The sequence below is a fragment of the Rhododendron vialii genome, chromosome 13a (genome assembly GCF_030253575.1).
Source record: "Rhododendron vialii isolate Sample 1 chromosome 13a, ASM3025357v1".
Taxonomy (NCBI): Eukaryota; Viridiplantae; Streptophyta; class Magnoliopsida; order Ericales; family Ericaceae; genus Rhododendron; species Rhododendron vialii.
This window is the reverse complement of record NC_080569.1, coordinates 11,536,872-11,556,945: the sequence shown is the minus strand read 5'-3', so window position 1 is coordinate 11,556,945 and position 20,074 is coordinate 11,536,872. Positions and strand designations below refer to the sequence as shown.

Genomic DNA, 20,074 nt, shown 5'->3' with positions numbered 1-20,074 from the left:
TTGTGCACACTTCAGGAGAGGCAAAACAGGTTCTGATTTTTCTAATTTGGACTTGCTGACTGGTGTTTATCTACATCAGTATCTGTATATATAGTATTGACGAATATTATCTTTCAGTTGAAAATGGTGACTATGTACAAATGTATAGTTGTTCCTTGGACTAGCTTCTTATTTCACTGTAACATGTCACGTTATGTAGTATGTGCAGTTTCTCTGGATTGAATGCAATTAGGCTTGTTTTACTACTTGCACCGGTACTCAGTTTCGTTTTTAAGTCATTTCTAGCAAAGATAGGGTGTGAAATTTGAGCCTGGTTAAGCCTTGGAAATTAACTCCATGTCGTAGAATCGATATATACCTTAGGTTGTTGCTGTTGCTTCTCTTGTATAAATGTGTTCTGGTTTGACCTTGAAAGAGTAAAACAAAACCACCAGGAAAATATCCAAGGCGTTGGCAAGTTATCTGTTTTGTGGACTTGAAGGAAGGAACAGGTTACTTGAATTACTTTTTTCAAGCTGTCCAAAAACGAAAGGGTATCCTCTCTAGTAATAGTCCCAACGGTCGCTGGAGTTGTTTCAAAAATGTAGATCCCACGAAAATATCTTCATGGAATATAAATATTATACCGTCCAAGATAGTACTTGCCGGAGAGGAGCCCTACTCTTCAAAACAAAAGAGACTTTGTTCCAAATCTTGTGATTTCTTTTTTATTAGTGATTTAACAAGTTGTCAAGTGTCGAGATAATTTTTTATTTTTTTTGAAAAGCGAAAGCAATTTTATTAATATCAAAGTGAACAGTACAAGCTGAGGGGAAGGGGATAAAGGGCATCACAACGGGCGAATGACTTCCCAACTATTTTGGCACCCCAAACGCTCGACAATCATTTGCCACCCCAAATTCCCATAAGATCGCCACCCATGAATAGTTGGCAATTGGTTCTAACCAAACAGTGTTTACACCCACCAAAGCTAAAAAAAAAAAATACAAATAATAATGGAAGGAGACGTCAAATGTGAAGTAGGGGATAAGGCGGTTGCGGAATACATGGCCAGGTTACACCCCAATGATTATCCTCCTGGCATAACCGTCTTTCTTCAAGCGGCCTCAGGATGTCAGGGTCGGGCATGCTCCGCGCCCTTAGATAGCGACAGACCCCAGGCGGACTTCTTCTTCCGAGCAACGTTCTGAGAATCTGAGGGGACACCTTGGGGTCCCTGGACCCTATGCTGAATGTGGAGCGGGGGCCTTCCTGTTCTCACTCGGTGCACTGTGGTTAGGTGAGCGGTCCAAGCCCTATTTTTGGGGCCACTACAATCTCCATGTTATCAGCCACAACAGTACAAAATACCAGCATACTCCCAGTATAGCAGCAGCAGCAGATCAAAGCCTCCAATTATAGCAGTAGCAACATATCAATCCGGCAAAATGCAATGACAGCATCCATTAATTGGCAGCAATATATGCTAAATGTCAAGTGTCAAGATAATTAAAGCTTTGCCTTATTCCATCTATCTTTTAGAAGTCATAATTCCTGGCTAACCGATGGAACAAATTCAGTTCTTATTAGGCAATTTAAATCATTAGGTAACTGATAGGCCCTCAAACTTCATTTTCTAGTCAAGTAGTGGCAGAGAGAGAGAGAGAATTCCACCCAAAAGCAACTCCAAAGGTTGATCGTCCAAACGCCGAAACCCCTACATAAAATAAACCTCCTGTTAGTTCCATTGCTTCTCGGTGAATTCGACCTCAGACTTCCAAGTTTACTATGCCTCCGACGACCTAGCATTAGGTTTGGGGCAACCACTTCTGCAAAGAACTTCGGGTTGGTGTTGTGCAGTGAGGTGCACATCACCGTGCTATGTACCTCTAAGATGTCGGATCGTGCATCCGACGGCTCGGATCTCATCTCGGCAACCAACGATCGAGAGCCGTTGGTTGCTGAGATGAGATCCGAGCTGTCAGATGCACGATCCGACGTTTCGGAGGTGCGCAGCACACCACTACACAGCATCATCCCCCAATTGTTATGGGACGCAACTCTAGGTCACAGGCCGTGACATGCCCCTTGTGGCTGGTTTTGGTGACTTTTTGGTCTTGTGACATACTCCATTCCTGTACTCATTGGCCAAAGGAAAAATGCTTGAATTCACGAAAGGCATAGAGTTGTTTTATTAACTTTTCAATTAGCAACTGCTTTGGGAAAATTTCACATACCAACTCACCTAGGCAATTGTTGACTAAAAAGAGACATAATGGACCATTTAAACATACACATACAATACCCAAATTCCTGATGTGGAAGCTAGCCCAGCTAACGCAGGCCCAAGACCCTGTCACTAATGAAGTACATTTCCTTGTATGTTTACACATTGGCCTTGTTCCACTAAGCTTTGTGGGACTTTTTTTTGTTTTCTTCTTATTCAATTTTTTTTTTTTGCCTTTGTTAATTTTACGCTTAACTTTTGTGGCATTATTATGACTTTTACTCAAATGGTTTGGAAAATATCCAAGATATTCGGCTTTTGGGCTTTATCTTGGATATTTTCCAAAACATTTGGGTAAAGATAAATTTTTTTTTTTTTACCTTTCCGATTCCTCTCTTCGAGACAAATCATAGTTTACAAAAGTTAAGTGTAAAACTAACAAACACAAATAAAAATTGAATGAAAACAAAACAAAACAAAATCCCAAAAAGCTTAGTGGAACAAGTACCAACGCATTACACACGTAGTGAAATTTACGGGTGTTACGACGCCCTTAGTTTCCACTTTCATGGTATTCTCTCAGTACTATCAATAGTCAAATACCAAACGCATAAATGCATAGCCAAATGGTAGGCAAAACTTCCTAGTTATCACTCATATTGGCAATCATATGGCCGGCAAAATGACATAGACGATGCTAATATTAGTAGAATTTAGGTTAATCGGGGAACATGATCACAAGTCCCACATGAAAGCTTCAAAAACAACTCGAGTCCTTTGTCTCCATCATCACTAAACAAAGATCAGCATAGACCATGCCATATTGCCCACAGGATATCTTCCCGTATGACCCTGTAGTGCTACTTAAGAACCACCACAGTCTCACTAGTTGACGATCTATATTATCTTATCTAGATGTATTTATCATCTCTTCACAGGGCCGTCCCCAACATTTTTGAGCCCGAGACAAACCTTAAAGTTGGGGCCCTTCGCACATTTTTACTAGCAAACGAAGTAAAAAACTAAATCAATCTAAAAATGTAAATAAAATACATGCATAATTAGGTAGATTAAATTTTTGAAAGTATTGATCACTACAAGATATACGTAATCTGGACTGTCGGTTGCATTTTTGGACGATCTTAATGTGCGCGTTGGGTATCTCGTCAGCCGTACCTTATATGCACCCAAGAATGTCTCCATGTTTATTTTATGGTATGAGCTGCAAATTCTTACTAATTGTAGGAGTAATTATTCAGTGCTTTTGGGTGTTGTTTGTGGCCACATTTTACAATAGATAGTTCAATGTGTCGTAGACTTTACCCAAATGTGTAACGTATTATCAAGTGTTGTTTAGACGTTATTTAAATAAGATCGAATAATTATCTACCTCGTTGACCTTCACAACATATTTATTTTCTACTAATATATATCCCTTGGCAAAATGAGGGTAACCTTGTTTTTACGTAGTAGTATTTATAATAGGGCTTAGTATTTAAGAATTAGATGCAGTAATAGGAAGAGAATATGTAGAGGTTATAGCATAATGTTGTAGCCCCCCACTTACATGTGCGGATGTCGACAAAAAAAAAAAAAAAAATTATTCAGTGTTCTTAGAGTACCAAGTGGCGTTGCCTTCGTGGTACTTTCAACCATTTACGTAGAAACAAATTATGCGATAGCGACATTACTATTCACTTTTATCGGTTGATTGAAAGACAAGAAATGACTCACATTGTGTGATGTCGATCTTAGCCGATCCCAATTGATTGAGACACTGACTCGGTTTGGTTTGTGTGATTTTGATCTTTAATTTGCAACAATATCACCTAACAATACCACGCGTATTCTTGGAGTACCCAATAATCGGCCCCCACACATTGCATTTGGACATCTCACACGCAATGTACCCACATGCTTGGCTTACCAAAAAAAAGTCGCCGAACCCTGCACATATGTAACAACCACTTGATCAAGAGTTTAATTAGTCACCCACCTCACCTCTCTCTCTCTCTCTCTCTCTCTCTCTCTGATCAAGAGTTTAATTAGTCACCCACCTCACCTCTCTCTCTCTCTCTCTCTCTCTCTCTCTCTCTCTCTCTCTCTGCATAATTAAGCTTCCCTTAATCTGCATGCTAAGTCACGCAACATTTAATGGGAACTTATTCTAGTTGATCCCATAGCAAGCAAGCTACCAAAATATACATAATCCCACCACCGAATAAATAAAAAAGCTTCCGGTCTAATTAATACCTAAATATCACTTCATAACTGTGTGACGACATAGACACAACCTATTTTTTGGTACATTAGTGGACATGGATATGGATGAAAAATTGAAAAAAAATAAAAATGCTGTGCAACGAGATGAGGATGGACCCATTATCTGTACACATACAAGAGTAGGACCTTCAGTTTGGTTAAGTAACTTGATAAGTGATGAGCTCAATTGATAGACTAGTTTTAGTTGTTAAATAATGGTATTGTGCATGATATAGATCTTTATGGTTGACAGTATCGGTATATTACTAAATATCAACAAACTGTGTGGTTGATAGTATCGATATATTACTAAATATCAACGAGCTGCATGTGTTATTGATAGTATCGATACAATATGAATCGAGTAGTACAATAGGTATCGGTCAATATTTTAACACATTTAGGTGAAATGGGTGGGTCGAGAGTTGGAAGCTACAAGGGAGTGAAGTGTGGTGAACCATCCATAAAAACAAGCAACAAAGGGGAAAATTTAGTTTTTAAGGGAGATACAGATAGATATACACATGGGAAAGGCAGTTACCAACTCAGCTTCCATATCTATTCTTTGTCATTTAATGCAACAAACCAAAGGGGAGTTCTTCCCTTTTTTTGTTTTAAGCTTTATTGTAGTGAAGTACAAGAAGGAACCTAATCCACGACTTTCCGTTGTGGTGCTGCTGTTGCCAAACCCTTACCAATTCCTCTCTCTCGTTCTACGGTTAGGAGTGTCCGGATCAGTTTACGCGGACCTCACATACTAATTTCTTTCTCGGTTCAGTCAAAGACTGATCACATTCACGTCAGGATTGGAAAATTCACAAAAAATTCTGTTTTTGTGACTTGACCATAAAAATCAAACCCTGATCAATAGTGTGGAGAGCAAAACCCACCGATCAACCGGACTAACCCTCGTGCTCGCCCTCTCTCTCTTGAGTGTTACACATCGCTCTCCCACTGAGAAAGAGCAAAAAAGAATTGAAAAGAGGAAAACAGAAATAGGAAAGATGCCCTCCCATCGCTCACTTTTCGTGAATGAAAGGCAACCATGAACACTAACCACTTACTTACTCAAAGTATTCAACTTCCAACAAGAAGTAGATCACAACCATGAAAAACAAAATACACCCAAAACCTCAAATTATAACTATCAAAGAATTGTGGTAATTATCAATTTCAATTGATTCAAACGAGTACTGTCAAATAAATAATATAATTCACATTTAATCCAAGTCTCCAACCCTTTTTTCCACTCTGTTCTAATAATGATCAGCGTCTGTGCGGGCTTATGCGCACCTCGACTGATCCTAATAGACCCAAATTTTGGCAAAAAATCAAAACCCCTTAGTTCGGGGCCTTAACCACCTAGTAGTGGCAGTCCACCAAAGCAGGGCCGGAGAGCCCAAGGCACTGTTTGGACAGATCAAATTGAAAGTTAATCTCTCCGTGATGATCATCGTCATCCTCCAACTCTAGCGGCGCTGGTAGGTTGAGATCCAATGGTAGAACATTCCTCTTCTTATCATCATGTCCGTCCTCATCCGATTCTGCAGTGTTCGTGTCGATACTCGTGGCGGTCGGCACCGCCCTGTGCCGCCTCATGTGGCCGCCCAAGGCCTGGCCGGAGGAAAACTCCGACCCGCATATCGAGCACTCGTGCATTTTGGGCTTGTCGCTGGTACGTGAAACCAACTTGGTAAATTTGATCCCCTGTTCTATTCTTTCTCCCTGTTCAGGTTTTGCTCTGTTTTCTTCGAGTTTGGTTTTGGGTTTCTTGTGGCTGGCTCGGTGGCCGCCGAGGGCTTGGAACGAAGGGAAAGTCCGGTTACAGGTCTTACACTCGTAGACGCAGAATCCGGATCTTTCAGCGTGGCGATTGAATTTTACTCCAACCTTACCCTCTTCTTCTTCTTCTTCCAGTTGGCTTTGGAAAACGCCTCGAGCCAAGAGAATTAGGCACTTGGCCATGTCTTGGTCTTCCTCTGTGTTGGTGATAGACATCTCGCCGGACGACGTAGGGGATGGAATCGCAAAATAAACGCCGTCTCCGTCGCTGTTAGCGGCCCCAGTCGACGAAGTAGAGGCGGAGGAAGGCCGTTGACGCTTGGTACGCTTCCGTTTCATGATCAGGGAGTGATCGTTGGACCCCGTGAATTCTTCTGGCGATTCCATATATATTTTCCTACACAAAAATTAGAGTTAGAGAGAGAGAGAGAGAGAGAGAGAGAGAGAGAGAGAGAGAGAGAGAGAGGAGAGGAACTGGGGATTGAGGAGTGAAAAAAGTGGAGTTAGAGAGAGCAATGAGAGTGGCTATGGGTATATATAGGAGGGAGTGGTTAAGGAGGATAGTGAGAGTGAATGGGGTGAGGAGAAATTTTTGAGTGGCGGGTGGGTACCATCCGGTGCCTACTCGACGCATTCAGGCCGTTAATTTTGGTTTTGGACGGTTCGGATTTGAAGAGAGAGAGTGGTGGGATGAGAGGAGAGAAGGTTTTAATTTCGGACATCTAACACACTTTTGGACAGCACGAATAAACTGCTCGGGCACCAAACGTGATACCAACCCGGTACCCAAAAATTTCTCGTCAAGAGAAGCCGCCCTAGTGAACAGTTACAATGAATGAATCAAACTCAGTCGGCCACCAATCTCCTCTCCTTTGCGTTTCTAACTCGTGGTACAGTAGTGGCAAGTTACTAGTGGTATAGTTGTATCTTCCAAGTGCTTTAAATGTGCATCCCATCTTAATTGGACTCATTAATAACTATGCCTAACAAGTTAATGTTATTGTCAAACTAGTGGAGTAAATTCTTTTAAAGATATACAGTACTAGTGTATTAGTCCAGTGGCGTAGCTATAAGTTTGTGCCCGTTGGAAGTGGAAAGACAATCCAGCGGACATTGAATATCATGTGGCGGTGCCCAAGAACACTAAATAGTTTTACCATGTTTGAAGATGCTATACTAAGTTTTTTTTTACATTAGATATTATTTACAAGAGTACGTAAACAAAAAAAAAAATCCACGGCCTACAAAGGTAATGATCTAAAATATTCTTCTATTTTTATGTTCTAAAATATGTGGAGTCGCTAATTATATCAGCTAACAAATTTATACTATGCAGGTGATTGGGTCATATAATGTGTTCTATTAGCTGGATGGTCAGATATGATCCAATCCAATCACTAGAATAACATGTTGTCAAAATTGGATTTTTCTTTCTCTAGTGTGAGATTATCTTGACTTACTCGATCGTTGTGACCTACGAGATGATTGCAGGTGTTTGGAGTTGTATGGCTACTTTCTCGTCGCCAAAAACTAAAATAAAAGTATAGAAGATACAATCCAATTTAAGTACACGTGAAAATGACTTAGACTTAACTCGCGTCGATTATGTCAATAGGTTATTTTCGCCTTTTGAATTCTCTATACCTTATGTTAGACATAGAATTGAAACAAGAAGTCCAGTAACGCATACAAATTGAACACTATGTAAGTATTGTTCAAGTGTTTGTATCATAAACAATATTCGCAATGAGTAAAAATTAGGCAGTTTAACTTAGAGGGTAGACCGGTGTAAAATTACCCGTTTTACCTGACCTAAGCATGGGCTTCCGGTCTTTTTTCCCCCACCGATTGATTTGAAGAATATGTAGTACTAGTATTACTTTTCGTCATCATTAATGTTGTGCTCTGTTTGTGGAAGAGTACCTAATTTTGGGTACAAATAGACGAAATGAGGGTATAAATTAATAGAGATGTGTTTGAAATAATTCGATAAAAATGTGCTCCTCGTTATTTGTGGGATCCTTGTATATTGGACGATTCCGATCATATTCGTGTCGGCGTATGTGCACACAGTGTAGTATAAGACTAGTGGGTCATGGGCCCCGCTAAAACTTCTAACAATTTCACTGTTATCCCTAACTTATGATGGTCATGACCTTTGTATCTAAAAAGTTATACACATTTTTCTTTTGTATCACTTATATCCCTTGATATCTTTGTCAAGTTTTCAAAGAAGTTCTTTTAACTTATTTGTTGTACATATGCATTATCAAAATATGCATGGTAGCAAATTTTATGTTGTAATTTCAAATTTTTTTTATATTATCATTGTTTATTGTAGATAAAAGATAGAAAATTGTAAATCTTGAGTCCACAAGCTAAATTTTTTTATATTATCGTTGTTTATTGCAAGCCACTAGAGGAACCTGTTTGGCTGTTAATTTCAAGGCCTCGAAATTAACTGATTTGCGCACAAGCTGATCTGAACATTCGGTTATCGAAAGAAAACAAAAAAAAACCATATTTTATGATGCATCCACCGAGTGAAATTCCCGGCTATGCCACTACGTGCACAAAGAGTTTTGTTAGGAAGTAACGGTTACATTTTTCATGTCATAGTACGTAGTAGTTTACCCGACGAAAGTCACGAATAAGAACAAGAACCACCATTAAAGCAAGGGATTACACGTTGAAAGCATGCTCCACCTTATTCAATTCACCTCCTCTTCAAGAAAAGTGCCAGCACTATATTTAGAGGAGAGAGAGATACAGAGATGCATGCATGTATGGGGAGATCTAGCTATAAGAGATAAATCATACGGGTTCTGTCCCGACTTTAATTTGACCCCTCGCTAGGGAACGATAGATTGATTCTCATGATTAGTTAAGATGAGCGTAAACTAACTCAAACGCCCGAGTGATTAAGAAAGAAATTCAGAAAATAATACCAAGTGATGCCAGAATCCATCCATGCATCTCAAATCTTTAAATCCGAAAAGCAACATATATAAGTACTGATGTATGTCCTTCAAAATGGTTAAGGACCTAAGGTTATTCTGCTTTAACTAATCAGATGCACTGAATAGATACACACCGCACTTATCTGATCAATCAATCCACTGCACTTAAAGGTTCTTCAACTAAAGGACGATTTAAATTTAAAGTATATCAATTTATAATCTACCGTATTATACAACAAGAATGACAACGTGTTCGCTTATCTTTCAATGTCTGATTAAATTAATCTTTTCATAATTATATTACTAATTGGAAAAGAGTTTTACGTGATCAACGATTTGGATCATAGTTGTGGGATCAATTTTAACCCTCAATAAGAGCTGACCCAGAGCTAAAGCTTGTGTTACGGCTGCTTCAAGCCTCCAAAATTTTTTGAGTTTCAAGGGCCCCTTCTACTTTTTTGTCCCTTATAATAGTCTAACAAAAGAGCCTTATTTTTAATTTTCGCTTTAAGCCTTTGAAAAGTCAGGGCCGGCTCTATCCTCAATATAACAATTTTTGAGAGGTATGAGGAGGAGCTGATCACCATATTCCCAACTACTACTACTAGTTAGTACACTAGCCCTTTAGTAAGTAGCTGGATCTTGATGCTTGTTTTTTTTTTTTTTTTTGTTCTTTAAAAAAAAGGCCGTCCCATTGGCCAATGTATTTTAACTGAGAAATTTGGAGTCAAACCTTTCATCCCACAAAACAAGCTAAGGAATTGAGGGAGAAGATATTACTGGTGAACACCTAACGTGAAAATTTGTTTAATTAGACCAAGTTTAACTAACCATCTATCCCTAACCAAAATAGTATCATATATGATGATGATATCATTTGTATTTCATAGAATTCAACAATGCCGACTGGTTAATTTCTAGTGTGATGATACCTTCTTTCACACTTACGTTCGCATGATTGACATGAGCACTCGCTCTTGTAACATTTGTTATCGCCAGGTCTTTTAATATCAGTTAATGTTAGCGTATTACGGAATGGTTCACTAAAACGTGTGTCTGCGTCCGTACGCAAGAGTTTAAATATTGAAAAACCTTCCATTGCGTTAGAACTAGAAGCACCAAACTCAAAACCATTCACAATGGGTGGCGAGACTGATACTCGTGTAACTAACTTTTGAAGTATTATTCAAGTGATATGGTATAAAATATTTGCACGGCACACCATGTTCATTTTCATTGTTGTCCGGCTTACGCTAAGTATGTCATAAATGATTCTTAAAAATATCTCTCTCTCTCTCACACACACATTTTGGATCCAACTTACTTTTGGGAAAACAACCAAATTAATCCATCAAACTAGCTAGGAATAGAAGGCATATATACCAAGTGAAAAGTGAAGTTGTTAAAGCTTGCACAGCCTAAAGTAAAGTCAAGGAGACGGGGGTTGATTACTCTTAGCTAGGGCAGATTCGTTGGCGCAACAAAGCAATCGTCGTGAGTTTTGTGACTCACGGAAATTGGGTGGAGCCGCCAGCAGTCGTATGCCGTTGGCCCGTTATGTCGTTCTGTTGTTAAATTAATTGTTATAGCTAGGCTAGCTAGTACAGTTGTTTAAAGGAAAAAAGAGAAGTAGTAAAAGCTTAGAAGGCTAAAGTTCTACTCCACATATTTCTTAATTTTTTGAGAGAAACTTATTTCCGGAGCAGCTGCAAACAACCTATTTACGGAGCCGTGTAGTCTCAGCTGTCCGTTTCGGCAATCAATAGTCCGGATTTTAAAAAAACTATTCGCACGAATAATTTTTTTTAAATCTGGACCGACGGCTGAGATTAAGCTCCGAAAACATTTGTTTACAGCTGCTACAAGATTTTCTCTTTCTTTTTTATTTTTATTTTCTGACCTATTTAGCAGTTTTGGGAATTACATCATTAATCATCTTCACGAGGGGACTAGTTTTCCTTCGTAATTTTTGTAACACCTCGTTCCACATCGGAAGTCTACATGAATGATCTTGGGTAAATAAGAAATCATGTGGGCTACTACTAGTATCTAAGGCTTAAAGGAACGTGTGGCTTGACTTGTAGATCAAAATCAAGGCACTAGGCCAATGATTTGCTTGAGGTGTTACAATTTTACACACATCATGTTTGTTTTGGGATTTTCGCAGTGGCGGAACTATGTTGGAGCCTGAAACTCCGAATCCAAAATCCCAAAACCAACATGGTCAATAACTTCCATATCTTCTAAAGAATCTTTTTTCCTTGTTTTGGGTGTTAACTTATTTTAATTCTAGAGGAAGACTGGGAGTAAAGCACTCATGATCACTTCAACAAAGATCCAAGTTCAATTGAGTGAGGATATTAATTAGTGACATCAATCTACAGTAATTGTTTGTTGAATAATGATGCGAAGCTTTGTAGTAGTAATTGGGTTAGTCAACGGTTTAAATCGCCCGGAGATTGCGTGATAAAGAACAATTAAATGAGGATCCAGGTTTTGATAATTAAAAATAAAAAATAAAAAAAAGGATCGAGGTTGAGCAATTTTAGAATGTTTCGTTTCGGTTTATTGATGTTTTTCTCATTTACTCACATTACTCTAGCTTGACACGTTTGCATCTCCTTCATGCCTAGTTTCGTTTCGGTTTAAGGATCCAGGTTTTGTTTTGTTTTTTTTTTTCCCCCCTCAAACCTAGGCTATGTTTGAAATAGCCAGAATCCTGAGAGAAAAATGAGAATATAATTTGAATCAAATTGCTAGTAATTTAATACTTGAAGTAATATGATTCTAGTGTTTGGATTAATTTGGTAATCTAGTTCACAAAACATTTATTTAGAATTTTATAGGAGTCAAACATTTCTTCTTTTTTTTTATTTTATGGAATTGATCCAGAAATATAAGATTATCATGGAGTAAGGGAGGGATGAGATTCTCACTTATTCTCTTGGAATGTGATTCGTGGTTGCATATGCCATATTTCATTTTTTGGAAAAAATTAGAACTTCATAGATAGATAAAAGAGTTCTAAAAGTTCAAATAAGAGATACAAATATAGCCGCAACATTGCTAACAACCAAAGAAATTACAAAAGCATAAACTCAATCACATAACTGTTCTAATCTGTTCCAGGCATAAGAATTACGAAGATATGACATTACATTCTCATTCTTGCTCAAAATTCCTGTCATCCAAGTTAAGCCCAAGTATATGAACCATATATACTCGAAACGGATCTGGTAAACCAACTACTTGTTGTAGCTACTAATAAGTGCCTTGGAGTGAAACCAAATCATTATATTATAAGTCATGGAGTGTGACTCGAAGTAGTCAAACTAAACTACAAGCAAAAGACAAACAACAAGACAAACAAGGAAAAAAGCTCAACCGAGCCACATAAGACTCTCTCTCTCTCTCTCTCTCTCTCTCTCTCGTTGTAGTGTTGTATGTATGTGTAGTATAGTAGTAGAAGTGGTAGTGATGTGGTAGTGATGTACCTATTTAGAAGTGGGAGTGATGTGTAGGAGAACCACTTGGAAGTTGTAACTGATCGATATTGCATTTACAAAGGAGAGTGAAAGCTAAGTTGCCCATCCATCACACACTTCCCCTTTAATCACAACCACTTTTTGCGGAATTCGGGTTGGTGCTGTGCACAGCACCGTATTGCGCACCTCCGAGTCGTCAGATTGTACATCCGACAGCTCGAATCTCATCTCGACAACCCACGATCGAGAGCCGTTTATTACCGAGATGAGATCCGAGCCATCCGATGCACGATCCGACAGCTCAAAACCACTGCATAGCACCATCCCCCAGTTCCTTTATGCCAAACTCCAACCCTACATTTAGGTGGTAAGTAAGGACCACCGATCAACTCATCATTTGATTTCTGATTCTTCACACTTGAATTAACTCAGATGTTTAGTACTCCCTCCGTCCCTTTTTTAGAGTCCAGTATTTCATTTTGGGCTGTCCCTTAATAAGTGTCCATTTTGTAAAGTTAGTGGATAAAAGTTGGTGTATTGTCTATTTTGTCCCTAAAAGTATATTCCATTTTGAAAAGTTAGTGAGTAAAAATGTAATGATGATGGGTAAGTAGGAAAAGTGGAGGAAAAAATTGATGTGAAAGGTATAATGATGATGTCTTTTTAATAAGTTGGAGTTACGAAGCAAGACATTTAAAAAGGAACGGAGAGAGTATACAATTTACAATCCCAAATACTTAGTATCTAACAACTTTGTTGTTAATAAAAAATACGCAGACACAAGTATTGTCGCCCTATCACAATCTGGAATAAGGACTCTACTTTAAGCTTAAGGTTGTGTTTGGAAGCTGAACTTATGGAAGAAGTCGATAGAAAAAGTGGTAGAGGGATTATGTTTCAGTTAGGGTTGCAAATGAGCCAAATTTTAAAATGTTCAGGTTCGTTTGTTGACTTTCCTATTATAGGGTTTTAGTGGTTTAGACATTTTTATAGAAACAATTTTGAAAAAATATTCCAGAAATCCTTAACAGTACATTTCCGTTTTTTTCCTTAAGTGCGCGGGAAGAAGGGGTCCAAAACAGAAGCTACACATAAAAACCTCTTAAGCAAACTTGAGCTGAGCTTGAGCACAATGAAAATTGAACGAGCCGAGCTTGCCTAAATTTGAATCAAACTCGAACTTGTTCACGAGTCTTAACAAGTCAAAAAATATTAGATATATGAGCTATCATACAATTAACTGCAAATAAAATTTGTATTTTGTACATGAACTCAAACTTGTTCACGAGCCTAATCGAGCCAAATACTGTCAGGTTCAGGTTCAGCTCATTTATTATATGAGCCTAAAATTGAGGCTCGGATTTGGTTCATTTGGTACCCGAATCAAGAACAAGCCTTTACCGAATCGTGTCTTGAACAATTCACGAATTGCTCGGCTCATTTGCCACCCTAGTTTCAGTGTTTCTTTTCCTCTAAAAGGTCCGATATTCAAACACAAACTTAGGCGACGCAGATAATTGATTGTGTCTGTCTGCCTCAAAAACCCCCATCCTAACTGAGTTTGATTCTGCTGTACATGCAGTCGCCCGATGAAGGATTTGGATGATAGGAGATCAACAAGCAAGGTGTGTGATTTCACTTTTTTCAGGAAAGCAAAATTACAAGTTTTTTGGTTCATTTGAAACAAGAGAATTCACCAGTTATCAAGTTCCGTGAATTGCTAATATACCAGTATAATTACTACCAAGTTCAACAAATCGACCAACAAGACTTCTCTCGAGTGCACGAGTAATTGAGACCTAAAAAACAAGTTCAATGAAAGTACTAATATCAGCTTCGAAATTGAGTAAATTTAACAAATTGAGGCATAGAAAGGGCGTCATATCTAAGTTGTGATGTAAACACCACGTTATAACACGTTAACAAATATCCATGCCGCACATTATTTTTTGAATAGTGAACGCACAAAAACACGTTTAACTCCACAAGCACTGCTACCCACGATCGCCGTTCATAAAATTCTAGAGTACACAACGTGGATTTGAATAAGGATGACCTCTATACGAGACATGCGAGTGTAGTGACAATGCATAGCAGATCGATACCAAACAAGGATTGGTCCTTACACTGGCGTCAAACCAACCACACCTGCAAACATAGGTATCACAATAAGAAATCAAAAATCCTATCAAAGGTAAACTTACGGTATTGTAATTAAACCAATCTTTGCATATAAGCCAGAGAAACTTGCAGCAAGATGACATTTCCAGCAAGCATGTTGATGCAGTGATCATCAGGAGGAAAAAGAAAAATGACGCTCAAACGTTGAAACAGGTTATACTTAAGTATGTAGAAGTTGCACCAGCAACTGAATTGATAGTTAGTAACTTAGTATACGGCCCAAATGAACCAGTTCTACTTCAAATTATGTATGGCACTACTTCGCGGGTTGAACTAGTGAGAGAATGGATAATGGATCTTCAGACAAGAAAGGCTAGCTTTTATGCAGTTCAAAGGTCTCAAGAAGCAGCAGGAAGTGGATGCACTCAGTCATAAAGGTCTCATGCATGATGAGAGTAATAATTAAAAAGCATACTACAAATGATTATGTTCTCTTGCCAAAAAATGAAAAATCTCTATTTCGCACAAGATTTTCAATCATTCTTTTTTTTTTTGGGTACGTCAGAAATTCAATTAACTAAAAAAGCAAGGTCCATAGAGTCATAACAAAGATAAAGGATAGAATAGCCCGAGATAAGTCCAAAGAGCACTAATCTAGAGCCTGCCTAAGAAGAAGGCTATCTTTAATCAAGAACTCCCGTAGGGAGATGGGGGTAGTCACTGCAATAATCAGCTCGTCGTTTTGTTCGGCTCCCAAGTGAGCAAGATGGTCGGCACATTGATTGGCATTGCAGTAAGTGTGGGATAACTTGGTTCCTGTGCGGTTTAGCAGCCCATGAGCTTCAATTATGATGATACCATGAGCTTCAGTTGAATGATTTTCAATCATTCAACTATACTCTACTTAGCTTTCCTTCATCAAACACTCGATACCTCGAAAATGCAAGTTCAAAGAGTTTCGAATCAAAACAGATAGACACTGTTTGTTTTGGGTTTTGAGGGAGGTTTTTGAGAGTAATGAGTGAAGAGAGATAGAGAAAATTTATTGGAGACCGTGCCCAGGGATTTTGAGTCTCCCAAACGAACAAACTCATAATGTTGTGCTAAAACTAGAGCAGAAATTGCCTCAGCATAGATACGGTTTCACTGAAGTGATTTTAGGAACATATTGGAAGTTTTTCCAGAAGTTCCCCTTTCAGTTTGCTAAAGTTTCATCTCTTTTCCTGAAACAAGTTTCCCCTGTAGGGAGAGTTCGTATTTGTAGTCCAGTAAGATAAGTTTGAGATTAGAAGAGGGAAAACTATAGCCAGTTCCTTTTCTTTCTTTGGTCTTTTTGCAGGCAATACATGGAGGTTAGCCATTCCCAATCAGCCTTCTCATTCAAGCTAACAATATGCATCTGAGACTTGTTGGAATTATCATTGGCTAAGCACTCACTGGAAACATTAACACGCTGAAAGAAAATACTTCATTAACTCCTCAAGGCTCAAACAACATATGAATGTCAAGATTGCAACCTGGATAGCTTCCCAGAATCTCAAAGGTGAATTAAGAAGTGCTTTACAAATTATAGACCACCAGTGAAGAAGTATTAGGTTGGCTTTACAAAATTTTGAGAAACAATAAGTGAATTAGGGCTTTGGAAGTCAGCACTCCAGAAAATGCATTGCCTATGCAATCTAAGATACCCTTCAAAACTTCTCTTGGGATAAAAAAGATGACATAGGTGAGAGGACCAACAATTTTCAGGCATTGCGTGAGCTGAAAATTATAGAACTTTAAACCTATGCCTAATGCACCCATAATCTTTTGATATCAGCCAAGTAAATGCAAGTGACAGGGAGAAATTGGGACATCCCAGAATAGCTAATTTCTCAGCTTACATGGAACTTCAAACCGAATAGGGTCAGTGTTCTTAGGAACTAAAATTGGCAAGACTCACCAAACTGACATAATAAGTTATACAAGAATCTAAACGGAATGATAGAAGACCTATCTTACATACACTTATCTAGATGTATCACAGTACGCGCATCCAAAAATAGGTGCTTGAGTAAGGGCGTGGGATGTGTCAGACAATCGCCCTTACTTTTAACACTTGGAACTTGCTTGCTATGATGTTAAAATAAAAAGAAGCTCATATTATCTGAAAGGTGAAGTTAGTATATTTCCATACCACATGCCAGTCGTCCACCTGCATTGCCAGTGGTAAGGCTTAGCTCGTGACCACCTGGAAATCAAAAACCAAAGGAGATTAAAGATTGCACACAATAGAAATCATAATCGGAAGAAAAATCAAACATTTATGTGCATTGTAGTGAGTATAAACTTCTTTGCTAACAAAAGGAAGTTCAAGTAAAACTACATACTGAAATCAGTTTAACGAATTATGATTTACCTTTTCCAAGGTCATCCTCAAGCTCATGAACTACCAAGGCTCTGCCGATGACTGCATTAGGTCCACTAAGTGGTATCTGCACAAATCAGCCCAATAGATAAAAGTAAAAAATGGACCAATAGCCAAGGAAGAAGTTGAGCCTTAAAAAGTATGTTGAGTGCAGGCACACAAAATCATTTACAATCCATACCTGGCTATCGACGATTGTTGCCTCTGCCACCCCTGAATTAGACCATGTAACCAAAAACAGTCAAACAAATATTGCTGGGTCTCACAAATCATACAAAACTTGTAGGAAAACCTGTGAATTGTAATTACCATCGGCATTGGCAACTATGTTTCCCAGGTCACCCGCATGACGGATTTCATCCGCAGGAGCACCATGTGTCATGTTATTAGGATTGAAGTGTGCTCCTATCACATAACCAATGGAGGAAAAAATGAAATTACAAACCAAACAACTACAAAATTAAAAGTTACAATTAATCCAATACAGTAATCACCAACACTTCTACTGGTTTAGGCCTCAAATAAAATCAAATCTAACCTGTCGAAATACACCCATTTGTGGTATCTCCGTACTCATGCTACAAAACATTAAAAGAAGAAACACAAGTAAGCACAATATAACTTCACACTAATTATCTGAAAATGCAAATAGATTCCATTAACCTGAAGTAGTACTACTCTATTGGGTAAGCAGTACTAAGGGCAATAAAACTTCACTAGTTATCTACAAATGCAACTAGATGATTTTGCGAGTAGCAGCGATAGGAGAGTGTTGTGCACTCTCTGAGGCTCCCTCAATGCTTATCTTTTCCTATTGTACTAATTTCGTTCTTTTTATCCTCGAGATGAATAAAAAAAATTTCGCCACTCACAAAAAAAAAAAAATCACAAATGAAACTATATGCAATAAAACGAAAGTAGTTCTCTATCAAGAAATACTCACAAGATGGAACCCATGAGGCCCCGGAGTGAGTCCGGTAATGCGAACATTCACAGTCGTTGGACCTATCAACCAAAAAATAAAAACCCATTCCACAATTCTCAATTTCTAATCAATCAAACACAAACCAAGAAAATTCTGTATACAATTCTATGTGAAGGTCGAAAAAGAGAGCAGACCATCGTCTCCCTGGGTGAGGGTGACGACCCCTTCGACGGAGGAGGTGCCCTTGAGGACGGCGACGGCCTTCTTGGCGGCGGCGGCGACGGTGAGGGACTTGGGGGATTTGCGAGTGAGTTTGAGAGAGAGGCTGGAGAAGGAATTAGAGCGGAGAGATGGGTTGGTGTTGTTAGGGTTTGAGAGGAGAAGGTGAGATGAGGTGGAAGAGAGGAGGAGTGTGGGAGGGGCCATGGCTGGAAATGGAATTGCGGCTTGGATTTGACCTGCTTGGATGGGATAATGTTTGAGGGATAGCTTCTCGGCTATTCCACAGTTTATGTTACTGGTATAGTATAGTTCTTGGCTGCTTCGATCTGGCCCAGTTTGTTTGAACTCGGGGAGACCAGAAAAGAACTGGAGGGTTTGTTTGGTAGCAGGAAAAAGAAGAGAAAGATGTGGAAAATTAGAAACTTTTTTCTTTCATTATTTATGCTTATTCGGAGATCGGCAAATGGTGTGGCTCACACATCCGCCGGTGGATTGAGAGGTTCCGGTATTCATACTTGGAAAACTAAATCTCCTAAATAATCATTAGATCCTTTGCGGTTGGATAAATGTCATTGATTTCTTTGAAATGGAGTATTATTCCTCAATAAAATTTGTACCATTTTGGCAACCAAAAAAAAACTTAATTTAAACTTAGATTAAGCGGTCATGTAGCTCTTCTTTGAGAGTGAGAGATTGTGGGTTTAAGTCCTATGAAGAGGAGGTCGCCCTTTGTGGTAATCACTAACAACTAATTCTACTATATTATATTGACAAAAAAAAAAAACTTAATTCAAAAATGGTGTAATTTTTATTTTATTTTTCTATTTCTAAAAGGGTGTAAGAGTTTGTTTGAAACTCGTGATAAAAAGGGAAGAGAAGATCCATCGTTTGGTTAAGAAAAAATAGGAAAATTGTCAGTATTTTTTTAACAGCAAAGAAAGTAATATTTTATTAATAATAACAAATCTTTTTCTTGCATTTTACTTTGTTGTAATTATTTTCTATTTTCTCTCCCTTTTTTTCATAGGTTCCAAACAAAGCGTAAGACAGAACATGAATAATTCCATAATGAACTTGGAATATTTTTCGTAGTTGTTTCTAGTTTTAATGACTTTTTTCAGTGTTAGGAGGAAAAAAGAACCTTATGATTGGATAAGATGGGGCAGAAAAGATAAAATGTTTGAACTCTTCAATAGGTTTAACAAATGCATAAATAAGTTTCAAAAAAACAAAGTTTTGACTTATTTTCATCTTTAGTGGTTTGTTAGTTTTTTAATTAATTTTACTTCTGTGAATTTCTCTTGTTCAAAAGAATCGGCCTATGAAATTTTTATCCAAAGCTAAAAGAAGTTTAAAAAATACGTATAAGAAGGGGAAAAAAAGAGTGGATGATACAAAAAAAACAAAATATTTCTCTACCGGTTGGCCATCTTCCATTCCAATTTAGGATGTACAGTCTCATCATTGTCTCTCCTTATGTTCGATTCGCAATTTTTACCTCTGTTTTTTTATTTTTTTATTTTTTATTTTTATAACTGAAGTGGAAAAACATGAGCAAATACAACATCTCCCACTAATCGAGACATCACATTATTTGGAACATCTAAAAGAATAACAAAATCCTTGGTTCGTTTGTGATTATAGCATCCGCAAAAACTTGTTGCTTAAATTATCTGATCAAGAAATGATTAATTTGTTCTGATC

General features: G+C 38.2%; 2 protein-coding genes across 2 annotated transcripts; both read right to left on the bottom strand.

Annotated features, from left to right (window-relative positions):
* Positions 1-5,623: 5,623 nt before the first annotated feature.
* Positions 5,624-6,754, bottom strand: LOC131314971 (zinc finger protein ZAT5-like). Its single transcript, XM_058343981.1, has one exon. It carries the CDS (start codon positions 6,635-6,637, stop codon positions 5,831-5,833), a length of 807 nt encoding a protein of 268 aa, XP_058199964.1. The 5' UTR covers positions 6,638-6,754; the 3' UTR covers positions 5,624-5,830.
* A 7,752-nt stretch (positions 6,755-14,506) lies between these two features.
* On the bottom strand, positions 14,507-18,831 carry LOC131314970 (superoxide dismutase [Cu-Zn], chloroplastic). Its single transcript, XM_058343980.1, has 8 exons — positions 18,343-18,831; positions 18,167-18,228; positions 17,762-17,801; positions 17,533-17,628; positions 17,405-17,436; positions 17,215-17,290; positions 16,993-17,046; positions 14,507-14,843 (listed from the first exon to the last, which is right to left on the bottom strand). The coding sequence occupies exons 1-8, from the start codon at positions 18,572-18,574 to the stop codon at positions 14,818-14,820; spliced, it is 618 nt and encodes a 205-aa protein (XP_058199963.1). The 5' UTR covers positions 18,575-18,831; the 3' UTR covers positions 14,507-14,817.
* Positions 18,832-20,074: the final 1,243 nt, after the last annotated feature.